The sequence below is a fragment of the Puntigrus tetrazona genome, chromosome 16 (assembly GCF_018831695.1).
Source record: "Puntigrus tetrazona isolate hp1 chromosome 16, ASM1883169v1, whole genome shotgun sequence".
Taxonomy (NCBI): Eukaryota; Metazoa; Chordata; class Actinopteri; order Cypriniformes; family Cyprinidae; genus Puntigrus; species Puntigrus tetrazona.
Window position 1 is genome coordinate 13,422,480 of NC_056714.1, and position 26,973 is coordinate 13,449,452.

Consider the following 26,973-nt stretch of genomic DNA (forward strand, 5'->3'; position numbering starts at 1 on the left):
CTACAAATACCTGTACAAACGGTACAAACCATCAACTTTTCACCATTAAAATCAGTAATACATGTTTGTTTTTGTTTTTAGGGTTTTTTTTTGTTGTTTGTTTGGGACATATTCCACAGGGATTTATTGGTTTTATCATCAGATCCTGTATAGTATGTACTAGAGTTGGGGCACTTGCATATTTTTTTAATTTTACAATTTTCTGTCCACAAGGTGGCAACACTGGCCCAGATTGTTTTTTTGTTTAGTTTTTTTTTTACGAAGAAATGGTAGAGATAGAACACATATAATAAAACTACTAGAGAACGGTAGATAAGAGATAAGTATACTCGACTTCAGTCTAAGTAGGTGAGTTTGGGACAAAACAGGCTGCAAGGCAGATCAGACTTTTATGCCAAAAGTCAGGCTACTTGAGACCACACTCACCCATCGACAAACATGTCTACTTCCATGTTCCCTGTAGATGCAATAAGGAGTGCGAAGGGTACAATGTCCTTGGAACTAAATTAGGCCCTTGTCTCATTCGTTCCTAGGCTGCTTCTGCTAATTCAGGCAGAAGGGGAAAAGCTAAAGCTTTGGTCCCAGCTGCAAGAAGAGGGGGCTGATTTCCCTATCTAAAATTTGCAGCTGTGGCTCTGCCTCGCTTCCTCTAGGAGGCAGAAGCTCTGACTCAAGGCCCAGAGAGATACAGACCTTTTTCACCTTAAAATACCTGGAGCTATCTAGGCGCGCGGCCATTTGTGTGCTCGGCCAGTCTTACTATGTGATAAATAAAGCAGAATTTTTGATATGTGTAAAAAAAACTCCTGATGATTGCAAATCTAAGAGCAGCCATGGGACGTTGGAATATTTCAGAATGAATGCCTTGTTGTGGTCAAAAAAAATGCTTGATTCTTCTGTCTGTGCTGAGCAGAATCTAAATGCTGTTGTCGTGTGTCAGCGCAGAGCACACAAATGAAGGACTCTGAGCTGTTTGATCCCTGAGGAGGAATGACGTGTGTGTGTGTGTGTGTGTGTGTGTGTGTGTGTGCGCGCGCTGTGCTCTCACTTGTTTGACAGCGTGAAGGAATTTTTTCTTTCCTTTGAGGTTGTGCTCATGTACAGTATATAAAATCATATGAAAGTCGATGTTGTGTGTGCACGAGTGTATCTGTTTTGTATACACGTACGCGTGTGCGTACACTTGAGTGTGCGAGTGTGTCCTCACAAGATATTTGGTTATATAAGAGGCCAGGGTTATACTCAGTAGACAGCACATCCTCCAGGGCGTAGAACCGTGCTAAAGAAAGGATAGAAACGAGGGAAGAGATTAAAGAGAAGAGCAGAGCAGAGAGACCTGGGAACCGGAGATAGAAAAATGACACAAAGCAGAAAAAAAGACAGGAAGAGAACAGGATCACACGAGTAAAATGAATTTCTGTTCTTTTTTTTTTTTTTTTTTGCTTGATTTGAGCTAATGTTCCCTTATGAATGTTAAACCCGTTTTGAATTGTTTTCTGCTCTTGCTTTGTGTTTGCTGCTGTAGGAATGCGAGCAGAAGATAATGAACTCTTAATTATTAATGTTTAAGAAGTGTTAGCGCAAGGTTTCCTTGTCATCCGCAGGTCCTGCTGGCGGAGGAGAGGGGGAGTGAGCGCTTGTTTGCAGTGAAGGTGTTGAAGAAGGACGTGCTGTTTCAGGATGAGGACACAGAGAGCGCCATGGTGGAGAGAAGAGTGCTGGGCCTCGTGGGGCGACCTCACTTCCTGACCTCCCTCTACTGCGCCTTTCAAACAGAGGTCTGCGTGTTCATCTGTGTGTGTGTGTGTGTGTGTGTGTGTGTGTGTGTGTGGGAGAGAGAGCGTGCAAACGGTTAATGATTAAAATACGATGCGAGCTTGAGGTTTATACATGCATATGCACATTTGTAAATTATGAAATATATATGGCCTGAAATGTCATCGGGCCCTTAGTGATGGAACAGATGCACTCTTCACCTTCAGGGCCATTTTTTAATCACTTTTCTGACTTTGCACAGCTGGAGCACAAGTACTGACATTTTGTGGGTCCCACATGTGGTCTCCCAGGGCAGAAGCGGGCTATTTTTAAATTTGAAGGCAGTCGTTTTTTGTTTTTGTTGCGTTGGTTGATAGTATACTGACATCTAGTGGCGTGGATACAGCATCAGACAAAGTTTTCAGGTACTTTAATGGCATTCTGTAGGTGATAGTGTCTGTTAAAACAGGATTACCAAGATTACCAAAACAATTAAAGCATTTAGGGTTTACCATAACTGTAAAAACGGTTTATACCTTTACAAAACTCATACTTACAACTTTTAAAAGTGACGTTGAACTAATTGTTTAAATAATGTCTTAATAATGCAAGAATAATCTGAAAATATACAAAAGATGTGCAATATAGTCTAATGTAGCCAGCACAGGTTTAGATAAGCAGTTTATAATCTCTTGCTAAATAGACTAAATAAAGTACATCAATAAAGCATGGCTGTAACAACTGTTACTTGTTAAATTGTGTTTTTTTTTCAAATTATGTTACAATTTTGCCGTCAATGGTGTAGAAGCACATCATTCAGATTGTGAACGGCCTAATTACAAAATGCCATAAAAGCACCTAAATATTCATCGTATCATGTGATTTAAAAATGCCTGCCAGCATGAGTTAACCCACTCTTTGTAAAATAAACATCTTTTATTAGGCTTCTAATATGCCTAGATAATTTATCACATACATGTGTTTATCATGTATCTAAAGAAATTTTTTTTGGTATTAAAAAAAAATGCACCACTACTGAGATTTGTATACCAGATTAATGACAGCATCAGTTATGGATTAAAGTTGTTTAATCGTAGTAAAAATGAAAGCATCACCGTAAGTATTCTTCTTTTACCTCATTAAAAGGTTGTTTACATTGGCCTAGATAAGCACCGATAGGTTCAATTAATTTGCCCTGAACAAGGCTGTTAGCAGTCTTGAGAGGGAGACAAATCACAAGAACAGATTGCTTTTACAATATTGACTAACAGGGTTTATAAAATGTCAACATGAACAATGGGTGAACAGAATAACAAAGGCTTCTGACAATGTAATAATTATATTCTTGGAATGCTGTCGTGCGAGTCCTAAACTGGCAACCTGGAACAACCTGCGTAATAAAAGGTGATTCGACGATCATTTCTTCTATGTCACTCTGACATGATAAATAATTTTTCTAACTAATGAATCTGGAGGTCCTTTGCAATGTTGGTTGCCTCATTTTGCTCTGAAAAAAATCACTTTTCATAGCGCTAATTGTCTGACCTCTTTCAGCAGACACGTATTGCAAAGTGGCAATCAGCCTAATGAAATACACTGGCAGCTGCAGCACTGAAAGAGAGAAAAAGAGGAGTGTGTGTGTGTGTGTGTGTTTGTGTGTGTGTGTGTGTGTGTGTGTGTGTGTGTGTGTGTGTGTGTGTGTGTGTGTGTGTGTGTTTATGTTTGGCTTTAATGGTTTGTGAAGGTTTGAATTACTCTTGTTAAATCACTTGATATTTTTTCCCCCCGTCGATTGAATTTGTAACAAACACTTGATGTGACTGTGTTTGGTAATGACTTCTTTGTGTATGTAAACTGTGTCTCATTGTGTCAAGTGCATGAAATAGAGTTTCCTGTCAAAGCTATCAGTTGCCCAGTGGAAAAATGCAGTATCCCACTGATCGGAAGTTCAAGTCCTACTGACACCAGATGTTGTAGTCAGATACCTCTAGAGATAAAGTGGGATGTTATCTTGCCTTAGCTGTAGGTGACAAATATTAAAGCAACATGCTGGTCTCAGCGTACACAGTGAATTTTAATAGTACAGTTAGTTTTTAGTTCATTGTTTTTGTGAGAAGTCTCTCATATATTAATGAAAGCTGTATTTATTTGATCAAAATTACAATACAGAACAGTAATGTTCTTAAACATTATTACAATTTAAAATATCTGTATTTTAAAAGGTAATGTATTTCCTATGCTGGCAAAGCTGCTGATTTGAGGCTAATATATATATATATATATATATATATATATATATATATATATATATATATATTTTTTTTTTTTTTTTTTTTTTTTTTTTTTTTTTTGAGGGCTATAAGCACATTACTCTGGTTTCAGTCAAGTAAATTGAAAATCTGTCTTTTAATTTGGCTGATTGCTAATCTGTGGCATTTGCTGTATCCATGAGAACATCAAACTGATTGATGATTCGTTTTTTAATTCCTATTAGTATTGTGAAGTTGCATATCTTCTGATTGCTGATAATCAGTTTTGTGTTGTAGGATCGTCTGTATTACGTCATGGAATACGTGAATGGTGGTGATCTTATGTTTCACATCCAAATCGTTGGCAAGTTTAAAGAACCGCATGCAGCGTAAGTTTAGCACTTCTCTTCTGTGCTCAAAAAAAGCCCATGCTGGATGTAGATGAGTCTATTCTTCGTCGAAACAGATTTGGATAAATGTACTATTACCTCGCTTGCTCACCAGTGGATCGTTTGCAGTGAATGGGTGCCGTCAGAACGAAAGTCCAAACAACTGATAACTATTGCTTGCTTTTTCACTCTTTATACTGTTTAAAGTGCCCCTATTCTGTCTAATGAAAGGTTAATATGTTGTTTTTGGCAGTCCCTAATAACAGGTTGACATGCAATTAAGGTCAAAAAACACTTTCATTGTTATATAATATGCATTTCATTTTACTTTACTTGCTCAACGGCTCCCACACAATTCGTCCAACGATTCATTTTTCAAAACCCCCTCCTTTGTGTGACACTAATCTGCTGCGATTGGTCCAATTGGTCTCATTATACCAGTCATGCCTGATAAAATCAGTGTTTGTGAGCGCAGTGCTGCTTTGTGTACAGCCTCAACAGGGAAACAGCTATTATTACTCCAAAAACGACACCTAGTGGCAAAAAATACATAAACATTTTCATTTTCAACATTTTCATTCAGTCCAACACAAAAGACCGACAAGCGAGTGGGCAGTATGCTAACGTTTCATGTCGACGTCAACATCTTGGGATTTCGTTTTAAAAAGTGACTCGAATCTTTCTTTTGAAACACAGTAACTTCATAAATGGTGCACTTTCAGATTTTAAACGTTGCCGTATATTCACTTAACGCCGTGTTACACACTGCACGAAAGGTAATTTTCAGAAATCCGTAATAGGAGCACTTTAAGCACCCCCTTTGTTCAGTTTCTAAACTCACCTGTTTGGCATCATTCTGTCATTCTGTCCTGCGGTGGAAGAATGTTTGTTTAATGGAGTTAATGAGAGATTTTCATGTTGGCAGGTTCTATGCTGCTGAGATCGCGGTGGGTCTGTTCTTCCTGCACAACAAAGGCATCATATACAGGTACAAGACATGATGACAGTCTCCATCCGCAAACACGCCATATGTTACAGTCACTTAATATTCTCTCTCTTTCTCTGGACTGCAGAGATCTAAAGCTGGACAATGTCCTGCTGGACAGCGAGGGACACATAAAGATAGCAGACTTCGGGATGTGTAGGGAAGGCATGATGGAAGGGGACACCACCCGGACCTTCTGCGGCACGCCTGATTACATCGCACCTGAGGTTTCCTTTACTCCATCTCCATCTTTCTGCTCCCGTCCGATTCATCTTCTCTTCTTCATGACCTCGGCTCTGTGTTTACATGAACACTCGCCGGATGTGCGCAGTCAGCACATGTCTGCGTGTATGTGCATCTACATGTCTCTGTGTGATTTCATTTAGGTTCACTGGGGTGTTTACTACACGGCGACATGACGGACATCCCGCTCGAGTGATGTATGTGCTAAATCGTCAATGCGTGTGTTTTGCTGTGTGATGGAAAGGCGATGTGAATGTGGGTCTACCGAAGCCCAGTATGCGTCAGCGCTGTATTAACCCAGCTGTTAAACTGGCTCACATTGATCACATTATGTAAAAAAAAAAAAAAAAAAAAAAAAGAAAAAGCCATTGATCTTTGTGTCCCTGTCATTTTGAAAAGATGCAATATGTGTCCCTGCAGGCAAGGAAATTAATCTCTCTTTCTCACGCTGTGGCACACACACACTCACGGCTGACACAGAGACACTGGCATATTTATTGTGTAATTATCTTTAATATGATTTTCATGAGTTTATCTGCACATTGAGAGGGCTGTAATAGCATCCATCTAACTCTGTAATGGGAATATTCCTAATTTATATGATTTTGAGAATATAACATTATGAAATTACGAAGCATTTAGCAAGGATGGCCAAAATTCAAGATCTATTTAAGTTTTGGAGCTGGGATGTGAGTTTAATCGGACACATTCCACAGGATGTTGAATTGGAATTTGAATTGGAATGATGGGATGTAGAATTTACTGAACAGGGACAAAAGGACAAGGACCTAGAGCTTTAGTTAAAGTTAGTTAAAGTTTCCATCTTGTCATTCTGCTTCCTGTTGTTTGGTTCCATTTTGAAGACTATTCTGTGAAGTATCTTTAATAAATATGTTATATTAAAATCTGTAATGAATATATTTAAATGTCTAGTGTACACTGTTCAGAAGTTTGGGGTTGGTAAGGGGTTTTTTATGTTTTTAAAAGAAGTCTCTTTTGCTCACCAAGGCTGCATTTGTTTGATCAAAACAGTAATATTTTGAAATATTATTACAGTTCGAAATAACCATTTCCTATTTTAATATATTTTCAAATGTGCTTTTTTCAGTAGCCATTACTCCAGTTTTCAGTTTCACATGATCTTTCGAAAACTATTCTAATATGAATATTTGCTACTCAAAAAACATTTTTACTGTTGTAAGATAGAAGTTGTGTTGTTGTTGTTGTTTTTGTTTGTAATTATAAATGCCTTTGCTCTCACCTTTAATGCCTCCTTGCTGAATAAAGGTATTCATTTATTTTACAAAAATCTGACCGCAAACTTCTGGACCATTGTAGGTCAAAATGGTATAGTAGGTACTTTATATTCAAAATAAAATGAATTTTTAATGATTATACCTATTTTATAAATTAAATTTAAATATAATAATGATATAAATTCAATTGTATCTAATTATAAAAAATTGTAATATTTTCAGAAATGCACATATGTTTTGCAAATGATAGCATGTTTATTGGTAATTAATACTAAATGCATTTATATTGAATTTCATTGTACTTCTTAAATTCAAATTATAGTTCTGCATCCTGTTTGCTACCTCAACACAAATTAAAAAGGCATTCTCAGTGAACACTCTGGGAAATCTATACCCAAAGTATACAAAAGTAAATTTGTTGTTTTCAGATTGTGGCGTATCAGCCGTATAGTAAAGCGGTGGACTGGTGGTCGTATGGAGTCCTGCTCTATGAGATGCTGGCTGGGCAGGTAATTTTTCATCCTCTGCTTCCCTGAGCCTTTAATTTTGTCCTTTTCTCAATAGATCTTCATCCCCGGTGCCCTCTCCCTCTGTCTCTCTCTTTTCATCAGCCTCCTTTTGATGGCATAGATGAGGAGGAGCTGTTTCAGTCCATCATGGAACAGAGCGTTTCATATCCGAAGAGTCTCTCTCGGGAGGCTGTGGCCATCTGCAAAGGGGTAATCTACTTCCTGTTCTTTCATCTCTGCTGCCTACATACTTTGCTCACAGTGCAAGCACAGGCAATTTAATACTAACACGACTACTAAAAAATTTGGCTTAAATTAGCATACAGTTGAATTTCCATCCTCTCGGTTTTTCTGACATTCTTTCTCCATCTGTTTCTCTCCCAGCTCCTCACCAAGAACCCTGCTAAGCGTTTGGGTGGAGGAGAGGATGCTGAGAGAGAGCTGCGGGAGCATCCTTTTTTCCGTTGGATAGACTGGGACCGACTGGAGAGACTGGAGATACAGCCTCCCTTCAAACCCAGAAGTGTCAGTATCATCTATCACAACACCTGTCTCTGCGTGCGGCTCAGGATGTACCACGCTATCATAGAAAAACTCTTGGATTATTAAACATGCAGAGCAAAGCCATTACGAAAATGTAAAAATATAAAAGGCTTGGTGAAATGATTTAGTTTTGGAGTAGAGGAAACAAATTTTTTTTTTAAATAATTGAAAATGAAAACTCCACACCATGAAAGAAAAAATATGTTTATTAAATAATAAATAAGTAAATGGATGGGTGGTATATAGACAAGATTGATTGATTGATTGATTGATTGATTGATTGATTGATTGATCATGATATAAAAATTATATTCAATCTCCCTTTAGGGTCAACTACTGTGGATAAATTATTATTTGTATTAAAAATAGTTATTTTTTATTTTTTTAAAGAGAATGTTTAAAAAACCAAAAATTATAATCAATATTACATTATATTACATTATATGTTTTACATTAAGCAAATTAGCCTTTGTGTAGATGTATGTATGTGTGTGTGTGTGTGTATATAGTAAAATAAATTATATAAATGTATGTTTAATTAATCATTAATTATATGAATTAATGAAAAAATATATATATATATATATATATATATATATATATATATATATATATATATATATATATATATATATATATATATATATATATATATATATATATATATATATATATATATATATTTATTTATTTTTTTTTTTTTTTTTTTTTTTTTTTTTTTATTTATTTATTTTTACACATTAGCCTGTTATTTGCTTACCTGTAGTACAGTAACTGTAATTAACTTTACATAGACTCAGCATATTCACATTGTGGTATATCCTCATTTTGATGATATATATTGTACAGAGCGTGTGTGTTATTGTTTTTTTTTTTTTTTTTTTTTACTCGTAAGCATGTAACTGGAAGTTTATTAATGCGCTCCGCCTGCTTCTCCTTATTATTTTCAGTGTGCATCCGTGCGTGTGTGCATGCGTATTTACTGGTGTTGTCTTGTAAAGACGGAAGAACCAAAATAAACCTGACCCTCATTGCCTGTAGCTCTTTACCCATATTACTCATGCTAATCTATGTGGATATTATGCTGTGTGAATGTATGTGAGCACAGCAAATAAATAGAGGTGCTCTGAGTTCACAGCGCTGAACTGACGTCAACAACATCCATTTCAGTTGCTTGGTATTTAATAGAAATAACATAACCCAGCTGATTCTGTTTGTCATTTCCACAGGGAGGCAGAAAAGGAGAGAACTTTGACAAGTTTTTCACATCCGCCCCGTCCGCCCTCACGCCCTCTGACCCGGATGTTCTCGCCGCTATAAGTCAAGAGGAATTCCAAGACTTCACCTACATGAACCCCGAATTTCCTCCTTCACCCCTAACGGCTGTCTGAGAAACCTTCAAGCAAAAGAACACCAACCGTCTGTCTGTTGACTTTTTCTGTTCCCGTTCATGATTTAAACTCCGGTGACCAAAAAAAATGGCTTCAGCTTGCTTACCATAGGAGTCTGTCTCAATTAGTCCGGTAAATCATCTTCTGCAACAACACCACACACATTTTAATCATCTTAACGGTAAAACAAACTAAGCATTAATACTATTTAGTCTGTCCACTCTGAGAGTATCGGCCTGAATTATTTAAGGGTCGTTCATTCATGCCATTATCTCATTGGACAATAGGATCTTATTGGATATCCCTTTGGATGCTAGTAGTTGCCATGACCTAATTATAACTGAGTGCTCTATAGAAACCAGCATGAGCATGATTTCCCCCATGTTTTAAAGTTCACTTCAAGCCGATTATTTAATCTCTGATCAAACTAACGTGTTTCTGCTTGTCTTCATGTAAGATCCTGTTTGCTCTGGTTTGGTTTAGATAACTAAATAAGTGCAGACAGGTGAGCAAATACTGGTAATCCTTTCATCTAACAACTGGTATAGAAACTCAGCATTATGATTTAGGAGTCGCACACATGACAGCTAAATGCAAAAAGAAAAAAAAATGAAAGATTAATGCTTCAGTATATAAACTAATTGTTTGTGATATGAATGTAAGAGCTGATACTGTATATCTCTGTAGATGCATCAGAATTCAATCCAAATATGGTTCTATACAGGCTAGAAACATTTGCATCTTAGTCTTTGGGGTCCATGTTATTAAAACAAATGACTTTATGAGAAACATATAAAGTATGCATATCTATATAAAGCATGTGCAGTGTATTATAAAGTATATATGTTAATGTTTATTCAGGATTACAGAACCGACAGACATTTTCTATGAATATGTTAACCCATATCATCAGTATATAAAATAAAAATGTGAAGAAAATGTGGATCCAACTTATCAACCAAAATTCTGTTTATAGCGCATAGGATTTATTACATTTAAGTGTTAATTATTACCAAAGTGGTCTCAAAGAGCGAAATCTAAGGTTTATGGATGCATTTATTGAGTGTTATTTGTGCGAAGCTGGTATGAATATGGTTATTTAGACACTGTGATGTCTCGAGATCAGCATGCGCTTGTCTTGCATAGTGAAAAATCATGACGCCTGACCTGGAAAGACCCGAGTCTGCACCCTGTGCCCAAAATGTCCATCTAATACAACTTGAAAGTTGCACTGACGACAAAATACTGCCAACAGAAAAGTGGGAACATTTCATGCATTATGTGGAAAAGACAGTTTAGGAGGAGCGTAAGGTTAGGTAAAAAGAGATGTGTGTGGATGTAGAATGTAGATAACTGAAATGTATGTATTATTTTTATTATATTATTATCCCTGGAATTTGTAACAAGGTAAAAAAAAAAAAAAGATTGATCGCTGCCTGCTCCTGTTCGACATTTCCCAGCCTTTTATTTCATCGCTGTTTCGCTGATCTTGTGGTTATGAAAATGGGATACTTCGTAAATCAGTTCTGCTCCTGGAGATCGAACATCAAACCCGCCAAACGTTCAGCTGAACCCAACCAATTAACAGCTGTGCTTGTTTTTAGGTTGGAACCAAGCTCTGTAGTTAGATCTACAAAAGCTACTTAAAAGATTATTGTAATAATTAGTGAAAATTCCGTGTATTGATGTAATTATTCTATATGCATTTGTTTCCAATCACAATAAACGATTCAACCTCAGTATCAAAGATAATTTGGCCAAATGTGCATGACAGAGATAGATAGATAGATAGATAGATAGATAGATAGATAGATAGATAGATAGATAGATAGATAGATAGATAGATAGATAGGTTTGTTTTGAGTTGTTTTGTGTTTTCAAATGTGAAAATAAAGTAGATGACTCAAACTGAGCACTTTTTTTGTGTTCACTCCATCCTTCACCTGTTTGGTCACGTCTCTGGTGTCTGTGTTCGTGCTGATGAGACGGCAGACCTTTACTCTCATCTCTCAATCTCAAGACTTTCTCTCTCCACTCATCACTCCATCAGTGCTCTCCCAGTGGGCTTGAGTGATATAACAGGATACCCTTAGATACCCTGCCTATTAAAAACTACCCTAACCTCCTTACTGTAACTGTCTTCATCTCCGTCACTCCTCTTTTTTTTTTAATGCCCCACTCTGACTTTCTTTTTAGTTCTGTGACCTCACCTTCTTTCTTGAACCGAAGAGTTCCAGCGTCTGACATTTAAAAAGGTGTTCGTAGAAATGCTTGCTTGCCGTGTGCTGTTGAATGTAGAATGTAGAATTTTGTCTCTTTGTGTCTCTCTTTCCCTTCTTCACTTCTTGAGGTCAGAGTGTACTATGCTATTGATATCATGCCTAAAAATACTTTATCATGAGGCTAAGCCCACTAAAAAGTATAATGAGACTAACGGAGAAGAAACTGAGAAAGGATGAGATGATTCTTGATTCTGACATGGATGATGACAAAAGGGAGCACTTATTAATGTGTTTTTTGTTGGGGTTTTTTGCATTTCCATACATACGCAATCTTGTTAGTAATAATCATGCATGCATCTTGTTTCGAATTTCAGAAGAGACAAATTCAAGATACTTTTTTATGCCACAAAATCTTTAACAACAAAGATCCAGTGGCATAATGTGGCCTACTGTAAATCTTGGATGCTGCTGCAAAGACTTCCCTTTGAACTATGACAGTCTGTTTGTGGAAATTGCACTAATTACTAGCGCGAGCAGAAAATGAGTGCTCTGTCTTCTTTTTCTAACTTGCTCATTTACTGTGATTTATGCCGCTCTTTGCCTGACTGTCTTCTCACAATTCACTACTGACCAATCTGTCTTTCCCTCCATATCTAAACTAATTTACGGTCTCTTTTACATGTGGGCGATGGTTAGAATTTGACGGGTATACACTTTTACAGACCCAACCAATTCATTTACGCACATACAGTCATATAATATTATGCACAGTACGAAAAATTGTATTTGTTTAGAGATTTTAAAAAAATGAATAAAAATGTATTCAACGCTATAAAATATATTTTAAGTTGAAAATAAAACAAATCATTCTATTACAAAATGCGATTAATATCAAATTCGGTGTTACTTGTCGTTTCTGTGCAAATGTTTACAATGTCTGAATGAACCAACTTTTTTCATTGCATTATTACATTATTAGCTTTTTAGCTAATTATTAGACAATATTAAAGTGAGCAAAAAATGTGACTGCAAAGGTCATCTAAATACAAAAAGCAAAAGTTAAAATCAGCATGGATATCCCATACTGGCTCTTACATTATCAAACTGATATTTGTAAGCCATGCATGTTTTTGAGATATCAACCGTCTTTTTCCTGTCAAAATAAAAAAAATAAATAAAAAAACAGACATAAGCTTCATGCGACGTTTCCATCCATCCATCCATCCATCCATCCAAAACGCAAAAGTGCGTTTTCCATTGCGCAATGCTAACCCAATCCCTGCTACATATTCTTACGCGCAACGTTTGCCTTGCTTTTCGCTCTCTTTCGTTTAGCTGGGATAAAAAGAGGGACGGTAAGCGTGAAGATGTGAGGGAGGAGAAGATAACGGGGTATCAGTGGGAAATACGCACGTAAGAGAGAGAAAGAAAGAGGGAGGGAGAGAGAGTGAGGGAGAGGGAGCGAGAGAGACAGAGCGCGGATATTTTGCCAGGCACCCCTGGTGTGAGGCTTGTGCCTGCATACTTGTCAGCTCCACGCGCGCGCGGGCAGGGTGAGTACACGCTCCTTCAGACTGCTTGCCTTGTTCTTCACTGTTCTCAACTAATGCGTGACTGAGCCGAAACACGTTTGAACTTTTGTCGGCTGTTATAGACAGAAGTTGAAGGAAACGAACGGATGCGCGTTTGTGGCTGCGTGTCGAACGAGTGCGGACGGCTTTTCGTAATCCCCGCGGGTCCGCGAGCGAGTCGGGCGCCGTGTCGGTACGCGAGGGGGAAGGTTTATCGTTGTTTGTGGTCCGGTGTGAATTGTGAACGTCCAGGGTCATTCGGGAGACCGGCATGCGGCGATTCTGCTAACGTTCGCAGCTGTTGAGCATTTCGGCGTTGGGCAGAAGTGAGTGAACGGTAGCTGGGGTAGTTGAGACTGTAACTGGCTCAGTCAAGTGCCCCAGGAGGCACGCGCTGGCATGTAGGTGGGAACTCCATCATTACTGGGCCAAGGTCTTTCCATACATTAACCTACATCTGGCTTGGCACTCTTTATCTTCTCTGTCCCCGTTCCTCACTGCACTGTATGTCTTTTGTTCACTATGCATTTATTGTAATACATTCAGGTGACTCATAAATAACGTCGTCCCTTTAAACGGAAATATGTAAACATTTTTAAAGAGGCGTTTCACAGAGAATTACATTCTTTTTACTCCCCCTTACGTCGTCTTAAATCTAGAGACTACATGCTTCTGTTGAACATAAAAGATCTTGTTGAACTGTATGCAATGTAAGAGAGTTGGGTGCAACAAACACCGGACCTCAGTGACTTAGATTTTATGGTCAAAAAGACATTGTTCGATATATTTCTTAACTGTTAAATGATCCTTTGGACTAATATTTTGGATCAAGTACTTACTGTAAGCCACACTGACATCATACTGCATTTGAATAGTACACATCTTAAAGGGATAGTTCGCCCCAAAATGAAAATTCGGTCATAAAATAGTCTGGCCACCAGTATTCACCGGCATGGTCACCGGCATTCTTTAAAATTCTTTAAAAAAAAACAGAAGAAAGAAAGTCATACAGGTTTGCGATAGCATGAGGGTGAGTAAATGACGGGGGAAAAAAGAACTATCCCTTTAAGTACACACTTTGTGTGGCACCAATCTCAAGTGAATTACTGCAAGATTTCCTTCAAAGGTCCAGATAAGACCTGAACGACCGCACAAAAATGCAAAAGGATAAAAAAGGAAATCTGTCCGTGAATATGCAAGTTTAAGCTGGAACTTTTTCATGGATTTTGTCATGGAGAAGAAACCTCTCTTCTCAGAGAAGTAACCTCTCCGCTCATCAGCACACACGGCCTTGAGGGGGCAGAAGAGGGGGGTCAGTGAAAAAAATCCTTTCAGTGTAGACGGTCAAGCTGTAGTTTGACATTGTTGGTCTCTGTCTCTGTTGCGTTTGCTTCGGAGCACTCAGCACCAGCACTTTTCCTCCGCAGCCTTTTTTCTCTGCATTGCAAAATCTGTCCATCATTTGCTGAGGTTCATCTTCTGTTGACTGCTGGTGTTAAGGCTTGTGTCATTCTTTGTGGCAGGATGAAAGGCAAAAGGTCGAACGCTCCTGCATTCACACGGACGCACTGAAGTCTCGTCTAGACTTCTGAGATTCATTTTGGAAGCCGAGAGTCTCCATCTCTTTTTTTTCTCTTTCTTACGCTTTCTTTTTTTCCCTCTCTTGTTGCTCAGGGTGCTGCTCTGAATCACCAGCTCGGAGAGACACACAGGAAATGACAGCATGAAAAAGCACACGCACACACATTCTCTCACACGTACTCTATACAACCTCTTCAAAAATATCCATCATAAAAGTCGTCATAGCAGCAGCAGCTGAGTGACTGCGAAGACAGGAAACCGATTCTTTCGAGCTCACGCATGTAACCGAACGACAGCATTCATTTCGTTAATCACGTGTCAAATCGTAATCTTTAAATATGTAGAGAGCGAATGGCAGGATGAAAGCGTTCCTGTATCAGCGCGGCACAGATGCGGAGACAATGACAGAGAGCAATATGCACATTTCACTTTGAAAAGAGCTTTCAAGTTGTCGTCAGCGCTGTCATCCGTTCACAACCGAGACAAAAAAGCGTCCCTCATTAATTAAGAATCGATCAGAGCTCTGCCCTGGGAGGATCAGAGAGGTGCACAGGGTCAGAAAGAGGATGTAATCTTAGCTTTACAACACGTTTCACAAAGAGAACAGTAGTTCATAGTGTACACTCTGACATTTACATACTGCCATTTTTAGTTAGCTGCCCCATATATGGCCTCTCCTCATTCCCGTGTCTTTTCTTGCCCTGGCTCTGTTCTTTTACAGTCTGTACCTTTCTTTCTCTCTATATATGTATGTGTGTGTGTGTGTGTGTGTGTGTTTCATATGAAATACATGGTTACTTACAACCCAGGGTTAAACGTTTAACCCAACCTTCTAGGTAGTTTTATTTAATTCAACTAGCCTAATGTTATACATGGCTGGCTTAAAATAAATCCAAAATACGTGGTACATTAAAATCAGCAATTACAGAAAAAAAAAAAAAAATTTAATGTTTATTTAATTATTATTTAGGTTTGGTGAAACATTTGAATGGGTTTGTCCATATTTAATCCTGAATCTTTAAGATTTTTTTCAGATTTGATTGAGCATTACCTTTAGAAATGTTTTCTTGGCAACTAACTGACGTAAAATAAGTTATTAACTGAAAACAAAGGCACTAAAATGACTATAACTAAAATGATCGATTAATTAAAGCTGGATAGAAACATTGACAAAAGTAAAAATAAAATGACTAAAACTTAAAATCAAAACTGAAGCTAGTTAAAAATATTAATAAATACTCAAGAATAAAAAATACTATTCAATGAACTGTTGATTCTATCTTTTGTAACTAAGGCACTAAAAGATTATTTTATTATGTTTTTGGTTCATACAGCTACAGTTAATTAAAGACTCTCTGAAAGGATGCAAAAGCATCATAAACACAGTCTCATGATCTATATTTGAAATTATAATTATAATGTCACTTTCTAATGACGTTCATCAGTTTCACAAAACAAATCTGAACGATTTGACTGGTTATGATACAATGATCTGGTTATACAATTATTCAGTCCCTAACCGCTTACTGGAGTAGAGGGTTAAGTAATTAAATAACGACAAATCAAATTTCTGTCACGTCTTCACAAATACAATACAGTCATATTTCACATTATTTGTGTAGTGCCTCAGTAGAGAGTAGAAAAGAATGATTTGTACGATCCTTTAAAAGCCCTTCTTTTGTGTTCAGCAGAAGAATGAAAGTCATAGGGGTTTGAGTGAGTAATTACTGAAAGAACTGTCATTTTTGGATGAACTAATCCAATATCAGCTTTTATCAGATTCTGTTCTCCCACAGTGCATCACACTGAAGGGCATGCCGATGTGAATTAGTGAGCAGGACCGGTGTGTGTTTACCCGTGTCTACATCTGTTTCTTCCTCGGTACGGATGAGGTGTGCTTCTCACAGTAAAGCTATGACTCATGACTCTGTAGGCGCTTGTGTGTGATGTGTGTGTTGTGCCATCTGAATCACCGCCAATAATCTTTCACGTTCTGCTTCAACGAGTGCCACCCGTTAAGGCTGGCGAACTTCGACCTTTCGCGCGATTGGCCGATTACCGCCACGGTGGGACGGGAGCTGTCTCTCGTGATCTTTTACACTCCTCGTGTATGCTGGTGAACTGCAGAGTAACAGAGACTGTGTGGAAGTGTCTAGATTCGATGGTGTTTTTGCAGTGATTTGGAGCTCGGGTGCTGACGGCTGATGTGTGTGTGTGCGTGTGTGTGTGCAGATGAGCTCTTGCAGCAGCAGGGCTCTGACTCTGCTCTCCACAGTGTTTGGGGCGTGTGGACTGCTGTTGGTGGGGGTTGCCGTGGCGACGGATTATTGGCTGCTGATGGAGGAGGGAATCGTACTGCAGCAGAACCAAACTGTCGATGTCAAGATGGCATTACATTCAGGCCTCTGGAGAGTGTGTTTCATAGCAGGTGCGGACGCACACGTTTCATACACTAAGATCGAAGATGTACTTTACGTCAAGGATGCCCAAACATGCTGATCTGCCTATAAGGAACCCCGTTCGCACACATACGTTCACTTGCACTTTCTAATTATTAAGGAATACTGAAAAAAGTATCACGTAAATGTTTTCAACACTGATGACAATAAAGATGTTGCTTTGGCAGCAAATAAGAACGATTTCCGAAAGGATCGTGGGACACTGGAGACAATGCAGTAACGATGCTGAAAATTCAGCTTTAACTTCAAAGTAATTATATTATAATAAAATATATTAAAATGAGTATCGTCAATGATTGATCAAAATGAATCCCATTCAAAATAAAAACACTTTGTTTGCATAATATATGTTCTGTGTATATACATATGTGTGTGTGGGGGTATACCATATGTGTAAATGTGTAGAAATATCAGCATGTATATTACAAATATTAGCACATTTACATGTATATATTTCAGTGAATATAATTTATATTATAAATAAATATATTTAATATATAAACACCATATTTTTCTGAAATACACATAAATGCATATTGTCACGGTGTGGTTGTAGAGAAGAAGCGCTAGACGAGAATATAACATAATTAGTCTGTTAATCTTCTACACACGAAATAAACAATATAGCAGACAGAAAATAACTACACATATAAACGGCGACGATCGGACGAACTGAACGGAAACAAACTGGACTTAAATACACAAAGTAAATTAGTAAATTAACAAGACACAGAGGAACACAGTAAGACAATTAACTAAAATTAGGGCACACAGAACCACATGGCACAAAAAAAGAGTCCAAAGACGTGACACATATATTAAAATAAACAAAAACATTTTAATATTATTCTTATTTTGGATGCTATTAATTTTTCGACTATTTTCCTGTATGTTTTTTGATAAGAGAACATTACATTTTGTAGAAGTGTTTTTTTTTTTCATTATTATTATTTCGTTTGTTTCAACCTATCGAAATAATATCAATAAAATAAAATAATCAGAAGTATTTTTTATGTTTTTCATGCTTTTAAACAAAATGTCAAATAAGTCTGATATGTCATAATATTACATATGTACTTATATGTTTATGTATTGTATACATACATATAGAAATTTGATTATATACTCTGTCTCACTATTTTAGGTACAGAGAAAGGTAGATGCGTGGCCTCTGAGTATTTCACAGAGCCCGAGATTGAAATCACCACAGAAAATACGGCAAATATCCTCAGTAAGTCAACGTACTTCACAAATGACCGCATTTTCAGGCACTGCTCTCACACACATGTATTTCCTGCTCTGACAGAGATGGTGCGGACAGCTACACCCTTCCCTATGGTGTCCCTGCTCTTCGTTTTCACAGCCTTCATCATCAGTAACGTGGGCCACATCCGTCCGCAGCGAACCATCCTGGCCTTCGTTTCTGGAATCTTCTTCATCCTCTCAGGTAGTTGGGAAACCTTTCCTTCCCGTAAGGTGGACAAACCAGGAGCAATCAGTCCATACTTCCTACGTTCTATTCAGTTTTCTCCGTTTTTAGACATTTTATATTTATATTGAACATATTACGTAAGACTTTTAGGATAGATGTTGTGCCATCTATAATTATGTCTTCACAAATGCGCCCGGAGGAACATTCTTTTGAATTAAGTCTCTTTCAAAAAATTCTCTTACAGTTAAAAATAGTTCATAATATATTTAATACAGAAGATTAAATGTGTGAGGATTTTGTGTTCTGCACTCACCAGAATGCAGCGGTACCATCTGTATTACATTAATGATGTCTCATCCAATCATAAACCTGTGTCTGAGCATGAAATCACTCCATCTGTTTATTATTTAGCCGTTTTTGGAAGCAGTGGACGCAGCGATAACGTTTTTTTGGAAGGAATTGCCGTAGTTTTATTGCATTAGTTATTCTGTAAAATAACACATCTATCATACGAGTAGAATACCTTAACCCTCTGTCACATGATAGTGCTTTTTACACGATTGCTTATCTTTTGCTCTTATTATTTTCTCATGTAATGTTCTAACACAGAGAAAAAAACACATTCATTTGTTGATGTAGGCACAGCTATATCACGTAAACGTGAAGATTAAACTCATCAGTCAACGGTGCCAGATTTTTTTTCCAGTAGATACCTCGAATACCTGAGCGTGCAGTTCAGGGCTGCACCAGCAGAGGTCAGCAAGATTATAAAATATAAAACATGGTCAGTCAGAATCAGGCAGGGACCCCGGAAGCCATTGCAGCATCAATTTTGTCCAAATATAAAGAGCTCATATGAAAGGACATTTAATGATTGAATTATTATTGTTAGTTAACATAAACTAGTCATATAGCTGCACTGTTCAGGAGTCTTATCTCATTTTTCTTTTAAACCTTGAAACCATTTATGTACAGAATTCGAATTTTCAATATGCAATTATAGAATTGAGCTATATTTTAAGCATTTTTGAAATATTTAATATTTACAAAATATGTTCATTTCTAGGTCCCTAAAACCAGCTTGTTAAACAGTTACATTTTAAAGTCACTTTTCACTTTATATATTGAATATTTACAAAATGTGTTAGTTTCTAATCAAACCAGCAAATTTGTGACATCATTCTCAGATCATACATCTACTTGCGGACAAATTTGCTCGATGCCAATACATATAAACATTTCATTAAAACAGCAGTTTTATTAACAGTATTGTAGTATATCATAATAACATTAAAATGAACGCTTTTCCCTCGTGAACCAGGTTTGAACTCCACTGTAAACGCACATGAAATAGCACTTTAATATCAGTCTGCATTGAGCGTCTAACCCTAACCTGAATGTAGAGCTTATTTGTATGCAGATGCCAGCGTTGTTTACCGCATCGCTGCCTCAACCTTGCACACGGCCAGAAAAGACCTTCAACTTTATCGAAAAACACCTCTTTCCTCTTGCAGCACAAACTTCCTGACAGACCGTCCTTGAAAAACACCTTTTTACTTGTCCCTTTTCTCCGTGTTCCCTATCAGCCTGCTGCTGAATATGTAATGGGCATTTCAGATACTCAGGGCTGATAAAAGTGCCTCTGCTGAAAGAAGCCATTAAAAAGTAAAGATCAAGAGCGCTGATAGTGCCGTTAGATGGAGCGGCTGTGAAATGTAGCTGATGTTTGCAGGAATGTAGTGTTTTTGTTTTGTGTTTGTGGGTGAGAGAATCGGTCATTCCGCTGTTGCAATAAATATTACAGGGATTTCTTGTTTTTCTGGCGTTGTGTGAGCTTTTCTCGCCCTGTTCCTTCGACTTTTTCACCGCCGTTCTCTGTCCAAACCCGCGCACACACACTCACAATCTGTGCCTCTGCTTGTTAAAGTTATAGTTCAGATTTTATTCAAACGTACTCTCTCTGAGGCCATCTGAATTTGTTGGAAACGTTATGTTTGGAAATCTTGCTAAAAGTCACGTTGTCTGAATCAGGGGAGAAATATGCACGAATGAAAAGAGTTCAAAATAGATCTTAACAAATATGTTGTGGATTTTAATGATAATGGGGATGGACTATTGACTTATTATGGGTTATTGACTTATATTTTGGCTGGAAGCGGTTTAAAGAGTTTAAAGTTAAAACACATTAATGAGGGATTTGTTTGTTACAAACATTCAGCTTTTTCTTTCATAAGGTGATTTGATGGATTAGTGTGATGTTTTTATCAGCTCTCATTTTGACTGCTGAAGATCCAGCGGTGAACAAGTCATGTAATGCTTCATTTCTCCAAGCTTTAACATCTTAGATGGACTAAGGGACTAAAGCTAAAGTTTTAATTTTTATTTTAAGTATAACAAACTATCCCACAGCATCCTAGACATCAATACTTTAATAATACATCAAAGTCTGACAATCACAAATGTCAACATGGGCATAAAGATATATTATATTATTCCAGCTTACAGTAAATGTATATTAGCATCCTTGTTTGCTTTTGGCGTCTATAAGAGCGCGAGGACCCCAAAACGGTCACACGTGACGTCAAACTTACCAAGCAGTTTTATCTGCTCTGTCCTCCATGCATCTCTCCTAGCCTGCTGCGCCTGCAGTGAGGAGAGTTTGGGGTTGTGATTTATTTAGATGGAGCTGATGTCCTCTCATCAGTGGCCGGGCAGAGCCCTGGAGTGTGTGCAGTACTTGTGTGTGTCTGTGGAGTTGGCCGAGGGATACCCGGCAGGAAGCGCATCACAGTGCAGTTATTTAACTATATTCTTTTGTTCTAGTTTTCTAGCATTTAATATTTGTCATTCAGCAGGAGGTTCAACTTGGTGGTCTGTTGATTTTTCTTCACTTGCCTGTTCTTTCTCTCAGGGTTGAGTCTGGTGGTGGGGCTGGTGCTGTATATCTCCAGCATCAATGATGAAGTGATGAACAGGCCGCGGGAGCCAGAGCAGTTCTTCAACTACCGCTACGGCTGGTCCTTTGCGTTTGCTGCCAGCTCCTTCCTGCTCAAAGAGGTCAGGGGATGAAATTTCGATCCTAAATATCAGTGCCTTTTTTTTGTTAATTCAAGCCCCTCGGCCTTGAATGGCCAAGATGTAGACATATTTCTTGTGAAAGCTCCAATGACTTGAACGTATCCGTTCTTCTAGGCCCGAGGGGCTTAACAAATGATGGTGCTGTAATTATGTCACTTGATGCTGCTGAAGCAGATGCTTTTAACATGACCCTGCTCTAACTGTTAAAGGCAGGAGCTTCGAATGTGCTCTTTATGTATTATGAATGTGGAGCTTCAGATGCGCTCCATTTTATTTGCTACTCTGAGTACTGTATTTAGAGCACTTAATGTCATTGTTTCATATCGACTGCCATAGCAATACGTTAAGTAACTTGTACATATTTCTATTTCTACACAATTTCCACATGAGATTAGGTAGGTTTCCTGATATTTCCACACAAAGTGTAGATGTTATCGACGTGATTGTGATGAAGAAGTGGATGATGGAGCAGGCTGTCTGTCAGCCGTTTCTTGTCTGTGCCCATAAAGTGAGGATTAAGCAAAATTGAAGTTCAAGCTCTAACTCTTTTTTTTCTGCTTGATTCAGCAGGATCCTTTTATATTATGGTCGCCAAAGGAAACATTAGTTTGTCGGTTAGAATATTAGAGCGAGGAGGAATTGCTGTAAAATCACCTTGTGTAATTCCTATGCATGCCGCTGTTATTTCCAACCTATCATAAATGCTTTATTGATTTGCCATATGTATCTAAAGTAAATAAATAATTAAACACATAGATACATACCTTAATAAACCTGTCCTTTCTTTTGTACATATTTTCAAACTATATATCATAAATATAACATCTGGAAACTCTTAAAAGAGATTACTAATAAATGCAAATAAGAAATTATTAATAATTATAAATAACCCCACAGGTCTGTAGAACTATTCTCATGGGCTCACTGATTTTATTAGAATAACTAAATCATCTTCCTATAACTTACCTGTTAATATAATACTCTACTGTTTAAAAGTTGTTATTAGTAATTTTTATTTTATGTAATAGTTATTATTTATTCATTTTAATTAAATTGATCAAAATATAATATATGTACTATAATATATATATATATATATATATATATATATATATATATATATATATATATATATATATTTATGAGGGTCATGTGACACTTAAGACTGAAGTATTGATACATTTTATAACATGTGTTTTAAATTATAATAATACTCCACAACTGTACTGTGTTTTACTTGGGGACCTTAAGAGACTAGTTTTGGAAACATTAAAAAATCTTTCCAACCTAATGCATTTCTGGGATGTTCGCCAGACAAAATAAAAGAAAATGTTGCAACAGTATTCTCAAAATTTACTAGTTGTAGGCCTATTATTGACTATTATTGCTATTTTTGACATACCGGCTGTTTATTAGTACTTAAAGCACACATTATGCATATTCTACCCCATACCTAAACTTACTGTAACGACTACCTTACTAACCATTAATAAGCAGTCAATTAGTAAAGTATTGAAGTTGTAGTAAATGGTTTGTTAATGTCAAGAATTGAAAATATCATTCAGATGTGTCAGTTATGACTTCGGTGTTAAACTTTTTCTCTCATTGTCTCAGGGCGCTGGTGTGATGTCAGTGTATCTCTTCATGAAGCGTTACGCTGAAGAGGAGATGTACCGGCCTCACCCGGCTCTCTATCGCCCCCGCCTTTCTGAGGGCAGCGACTACAGCGGCCAGTACCTGCACCCCGAGACCTGGCCTCCCCCCCAGCGCGCTCGGAGCGCCTCCGAGATCTCCAGCGACATCTCCATCCAGCTCACGCAGAACCCCCAGCCTCCGCCGAAGATCGGCGCCCCACAGAGCGCGTCATCTCCGGGCATCACCGCTGCATCCAGCCCCACCTCCGGAGCCGGATATCAGCTGCAGTCACCAGGTTCTGCAGCTCCATTCCCGCACAACCATCCCCTCCACCCTGGGGCGCACGGGGCAGCTGGAGCATCCCAGACCCTGCCTCTGTCTGCGGCGCCCGCTGCAGTGCCGCCCCCGCACTATCACACACATATGCGCATGAGCGCCTCACCATGCTAAATGCAGACAGATGAGAAAGTTTATAGAGTGTTTGTTTTTACTCAGATAATGCACAGACAATGAGGAACAGAAATATGATGTAAGGCAAGATGCAGTTTTTTTATATGAGAACAGGAAGTTACTGTTTGTAACAAAAGGCCTCTTTTTAAGACTGAATGTTGTGAAATTGTAGCATATTAAACTGCAATGGATCAAATGAGGGTTCATGCAGAACACTTGACAATCGCACACAACAGAACTGACAATTCATGTATTTAGACATACACATTAGTGCACATAACAGACTATTGCCTTCTATAGGTGATAGAAATATATATATATATATATATATATATATATATATATATATATATATATATATATATATATTACAGAACTTAAGTTATTTCTCATCATGGAATCTGTGAATTGTTAGTTTTAGTGTTAATATTATCATTAAATGCTAAAGTGGGAATTACTTGTTACTGAACAAATTTTAAACGATGAACATATTGTTTGTTTGTTTTTTCAAAGAGTTGAGAAATATTGAATATTTCTTGTATAAATACTGTGTCCTGTCGTGTTTCGGCTGTGATTTGGTTCACTGCCTTTCTGCAGAATGTTGACAAGAAAAATTAATTAAAAGCATTTAAATGTTGTTATTTTGTAAGACTCTTTTCTACATATCGTATGTGAGTCCTCATAATAAGCACTTGCCTGGCAGCATATTTTAAATTGTCAGTGTTCACAGCGCCCTCTAGTGGTTAAGAAAATATTGAAGCGGCGGCTTTAAGCGCTGTCCGTGGTGCTGAAATCGTTCGAGTCAACGCAGTGCATGCAGCAAAAAATGCTTGTGTAAAAAAGGAAAAACAACCATACAGAATTACTCTGAAACCAGAGAAACAAATAGGCGTTGACCAGCTTAAAACTGTAAAACAACAATACCTATCACACCAGAGACTAACTCAAAGAGTTCTTGTTTTTTTTGTCATGTTTGTATCTGTCCCTTGACTAGGGGTGTGAGATGAGGTGTACATTTAAGCACTACAGCATGCATTGATCTTAAAACTTAAATAGTTAGATTTAAGGGTTAGATTAACGTGCTTTATTTGAAAACATTTGGACTGTTTAAAAAAACACACCCTGCTAAAGCCCTTCTAACGCTTGGACAAACAAGGAAGATTTTTGATATAACTCTGATTGGATTCATCTGAAAGGAGTAAGTACACATGAGATGCTTTGAGGGTGAGTAAAACACGGGATAATTTTCATGGCTGGGTGAACTAACCCTTTAAGAGTATAACGTCTGTACCAATAAGGGCAACAAATGAGTTCAAGGAATAATGATCGTTGTCAAACAGTTTCCTGAAAACCACCCGTTGTTTTCCATTGGCCGACACACGTATAGCCCCACCCCCAAACCGACGCCTTTGATCTGTATCAGGCTGTTTGACACAGAATATTTTATCCCTCCACAAAGACAGAGAGCTAACATTTTCGGAAAATAACTTGCGGATTGCTTTCTCATAGCTGTCCCTGCACTACACTGGATTACTAAATGTATTTCAACATCAAAAAGCACATACTTGAGGATTAAACGACTGAGCAATGTGAATGTGTGTATATTTACGCGCCTGTGTGTGTGTGTGTGTGTGTGTGTGTGTTTTCTGCACTGGGACTGTTAAGTGCTTCTCTGCTCTGCGGTTCATCGTTCCATTGCCTCGGGGAAGCGTGCAGTCCAATTGATCAAAACTGTCTCTCCATCTCTCTCTCTCTCTCTATTTCTATCTCTGCCTGTTTGCGTTTGAGTAGGATGTCATAACAGTCGCATTTCAGTAATTCCTTTCTCCAAGGTGTTGCACTCGCGTGTGCACCAATCCTGCTAATACAGTATCTCAAACAGCTAGTATAGTGTGTGTGTGTGTGTGTGTGTGTGTGTGTGTGTGTGTGTGTGTGTGTACTTATATGAGGGGGTGGGGGAGTCTGCCCGTGTGTGTCAGTCAAGAGTTGGATATAGCTCTCTTTTCACCAACATTACTGCATGAAAGAGCTGTCACCCAGCATTAGCCATTCCCTGCTCCGTGTGTGTGAGTGAGTGAGAGAGAGAGGTGGAGAGAGGAAATGAATATGGATATCGGTCGAGAAAACCTTTGAAGGTCGTAGTTCACTGTACTACCGTGCAGATGTCCGAGTTTGGTCATTTGACAGCCTGCTTAATGAGGAGCATATCTTGGCAAAGCCGCGCGCTCGCACGAGCCCAGACCAGTGACAGGCCGGAAAAAAAAAACCCTCGCTTGGTCCAAAACTGGGACTAGTGTTTTCACATGATTACCCATCACGCTTTCAATCACGCTTTCGCGTTTTACTCGACCTCAGATTATTTTACGCACATCCGGGAGTCTCTCACGCGCACAACCCGAGTGTTTATTGATCTTTAAAACGACTGAAAGCATAAGAAATAGACTCTCGCCCGCTCTAAGCCAATTCTGAGGCATCTGTCGCATTCAACCTGCCATTTTTCACTTCCCTCCCTCCATACACCCCCCTTTCCGTCTCTCTCTCCCTCTGCGGAACTCAGTGCTCTTTCTCAGGCTGGATAACATTGCATTTCATTAGCAGTGCGGTACTAACATCATCTCCTAGATGCCTGTTTCTCTCATCTCCTGCAAAAACCAGAGAGAGCAATATGCGAAGCATGTTGCTTTATGTTTCTATTATGGTGGGGACTTTACATTCTACTGATAATTATATTTTCTATGCTATAAACCTAAACCTCAGACGAACCTTTCTGCGGTTTTAACATTCTACATTAAATGGATGCTATTTAATAAAGTTTTGTACACACATTGTGAATACTATCAGCATCTGGGTTATATGATGTATGTTATGGCCTATTTATAATTATGTAAATGTAATTTAAAATGCAGCAACTATTTTCCTAAAAAAGGATTAAGCAAATATTTAATATATATTATAGAAGTCCGAATAAACAGATGGCTTGGTGATATTAGACAGACACACAATAAAAGTTATAGTTATTTTTTTTATATAAAAGACTGTTGAAGAACATTTAGAAGAAGATGCTATTTTGGTCTTTATAAAAAAATCTGTGTTACTTGGTGTTTCTTCAATAAAATTTCCACTTAACTGCTTAACTGTAAGTAAATCCTACACCATTTTTTTCCAGTGAAGAAACTATTAAAACATTTTAGGAGGAGCGCTTATGCAGGCTACATATATGTATGT

At 38.0% G+C, this 26,973-nt stretch overlaps 2 protein-coding genes across 7 annotated transcripts in view; both read left to right on the forward strand.

Annotated features, from left to right (window-relative positions):
• LOC122360375 (protein kinase C alpha type-like) overlaps positions 1–11,062 on the forward strand; it is a 104,976-nt gene extending 93,914 nt beyond the window's left edge. For 5 of the 6 annotated variants that reach the window (XM_043260920.1, XM_043260922.1, XM_043260923.1 and 2 more), the window contains 8 exons: positions 1,605–1,778; positions 4,302–4,393; positions 5,319–5,381; positions 5,467–5,605; positions 7,306–7,386; positions 7,489–7,596; positions 7,771–7,911; positions 9,159–11,062. In XM_043260920.1, coding sequence (XP_043116855.1) covers positions 1,605–1,778; positions 4,302–4,393; positions 5,319–5,381; positions 5,467–5,605; positions 7,306–7,386; positions 7,489–7,596; positions 7,771–7,911; positions 9,159–9,320 — 960 coding nt within the window. In that variant the 3' untranslated portion in view covers positions 9,321–11,062. Of the gene's footprint in view, positions 1–1,604; positions 1,779–4,301; positions 4,394–5,318; positions 5,382–5,466; positions 5,819–7,305; positions 7,387–7,488; positions 7,597–7,770; positions 7,912–9,158 lie in introns of those variants that run through there. The other variant, XM_043260925.1, reaches the window with a different exon arrangement.
• A 1,857-nt stretch (positions 11,063–12,919) lies between these two features.
• Positions 12,920–24,385, forward strand: cacng7b (calcium channel, voltage-dependent, gamma subunit 7b). The gene is made up of 6 exons (XM_043260100.1): positions 12,920–13,095; positions 16,927–17,122; positions 18,298–18,384; positions 18,460–18,600; positions 21,497–21,642; positions 23,278–24,385. Exons 2-6 carry the CDS (start codon positions 16,927–16,929, stop codon positions 23,746–23,748), a joined length of 1,041 nt encoding a protein of 346 aa, XP_043116035.1. The 5' UTR covers positions 12,920–13,095; the 3' UTR covers positions 23,749–24,385.
• Positions 24,386–26,973: the final 2,588 nt, after the last annotated feature.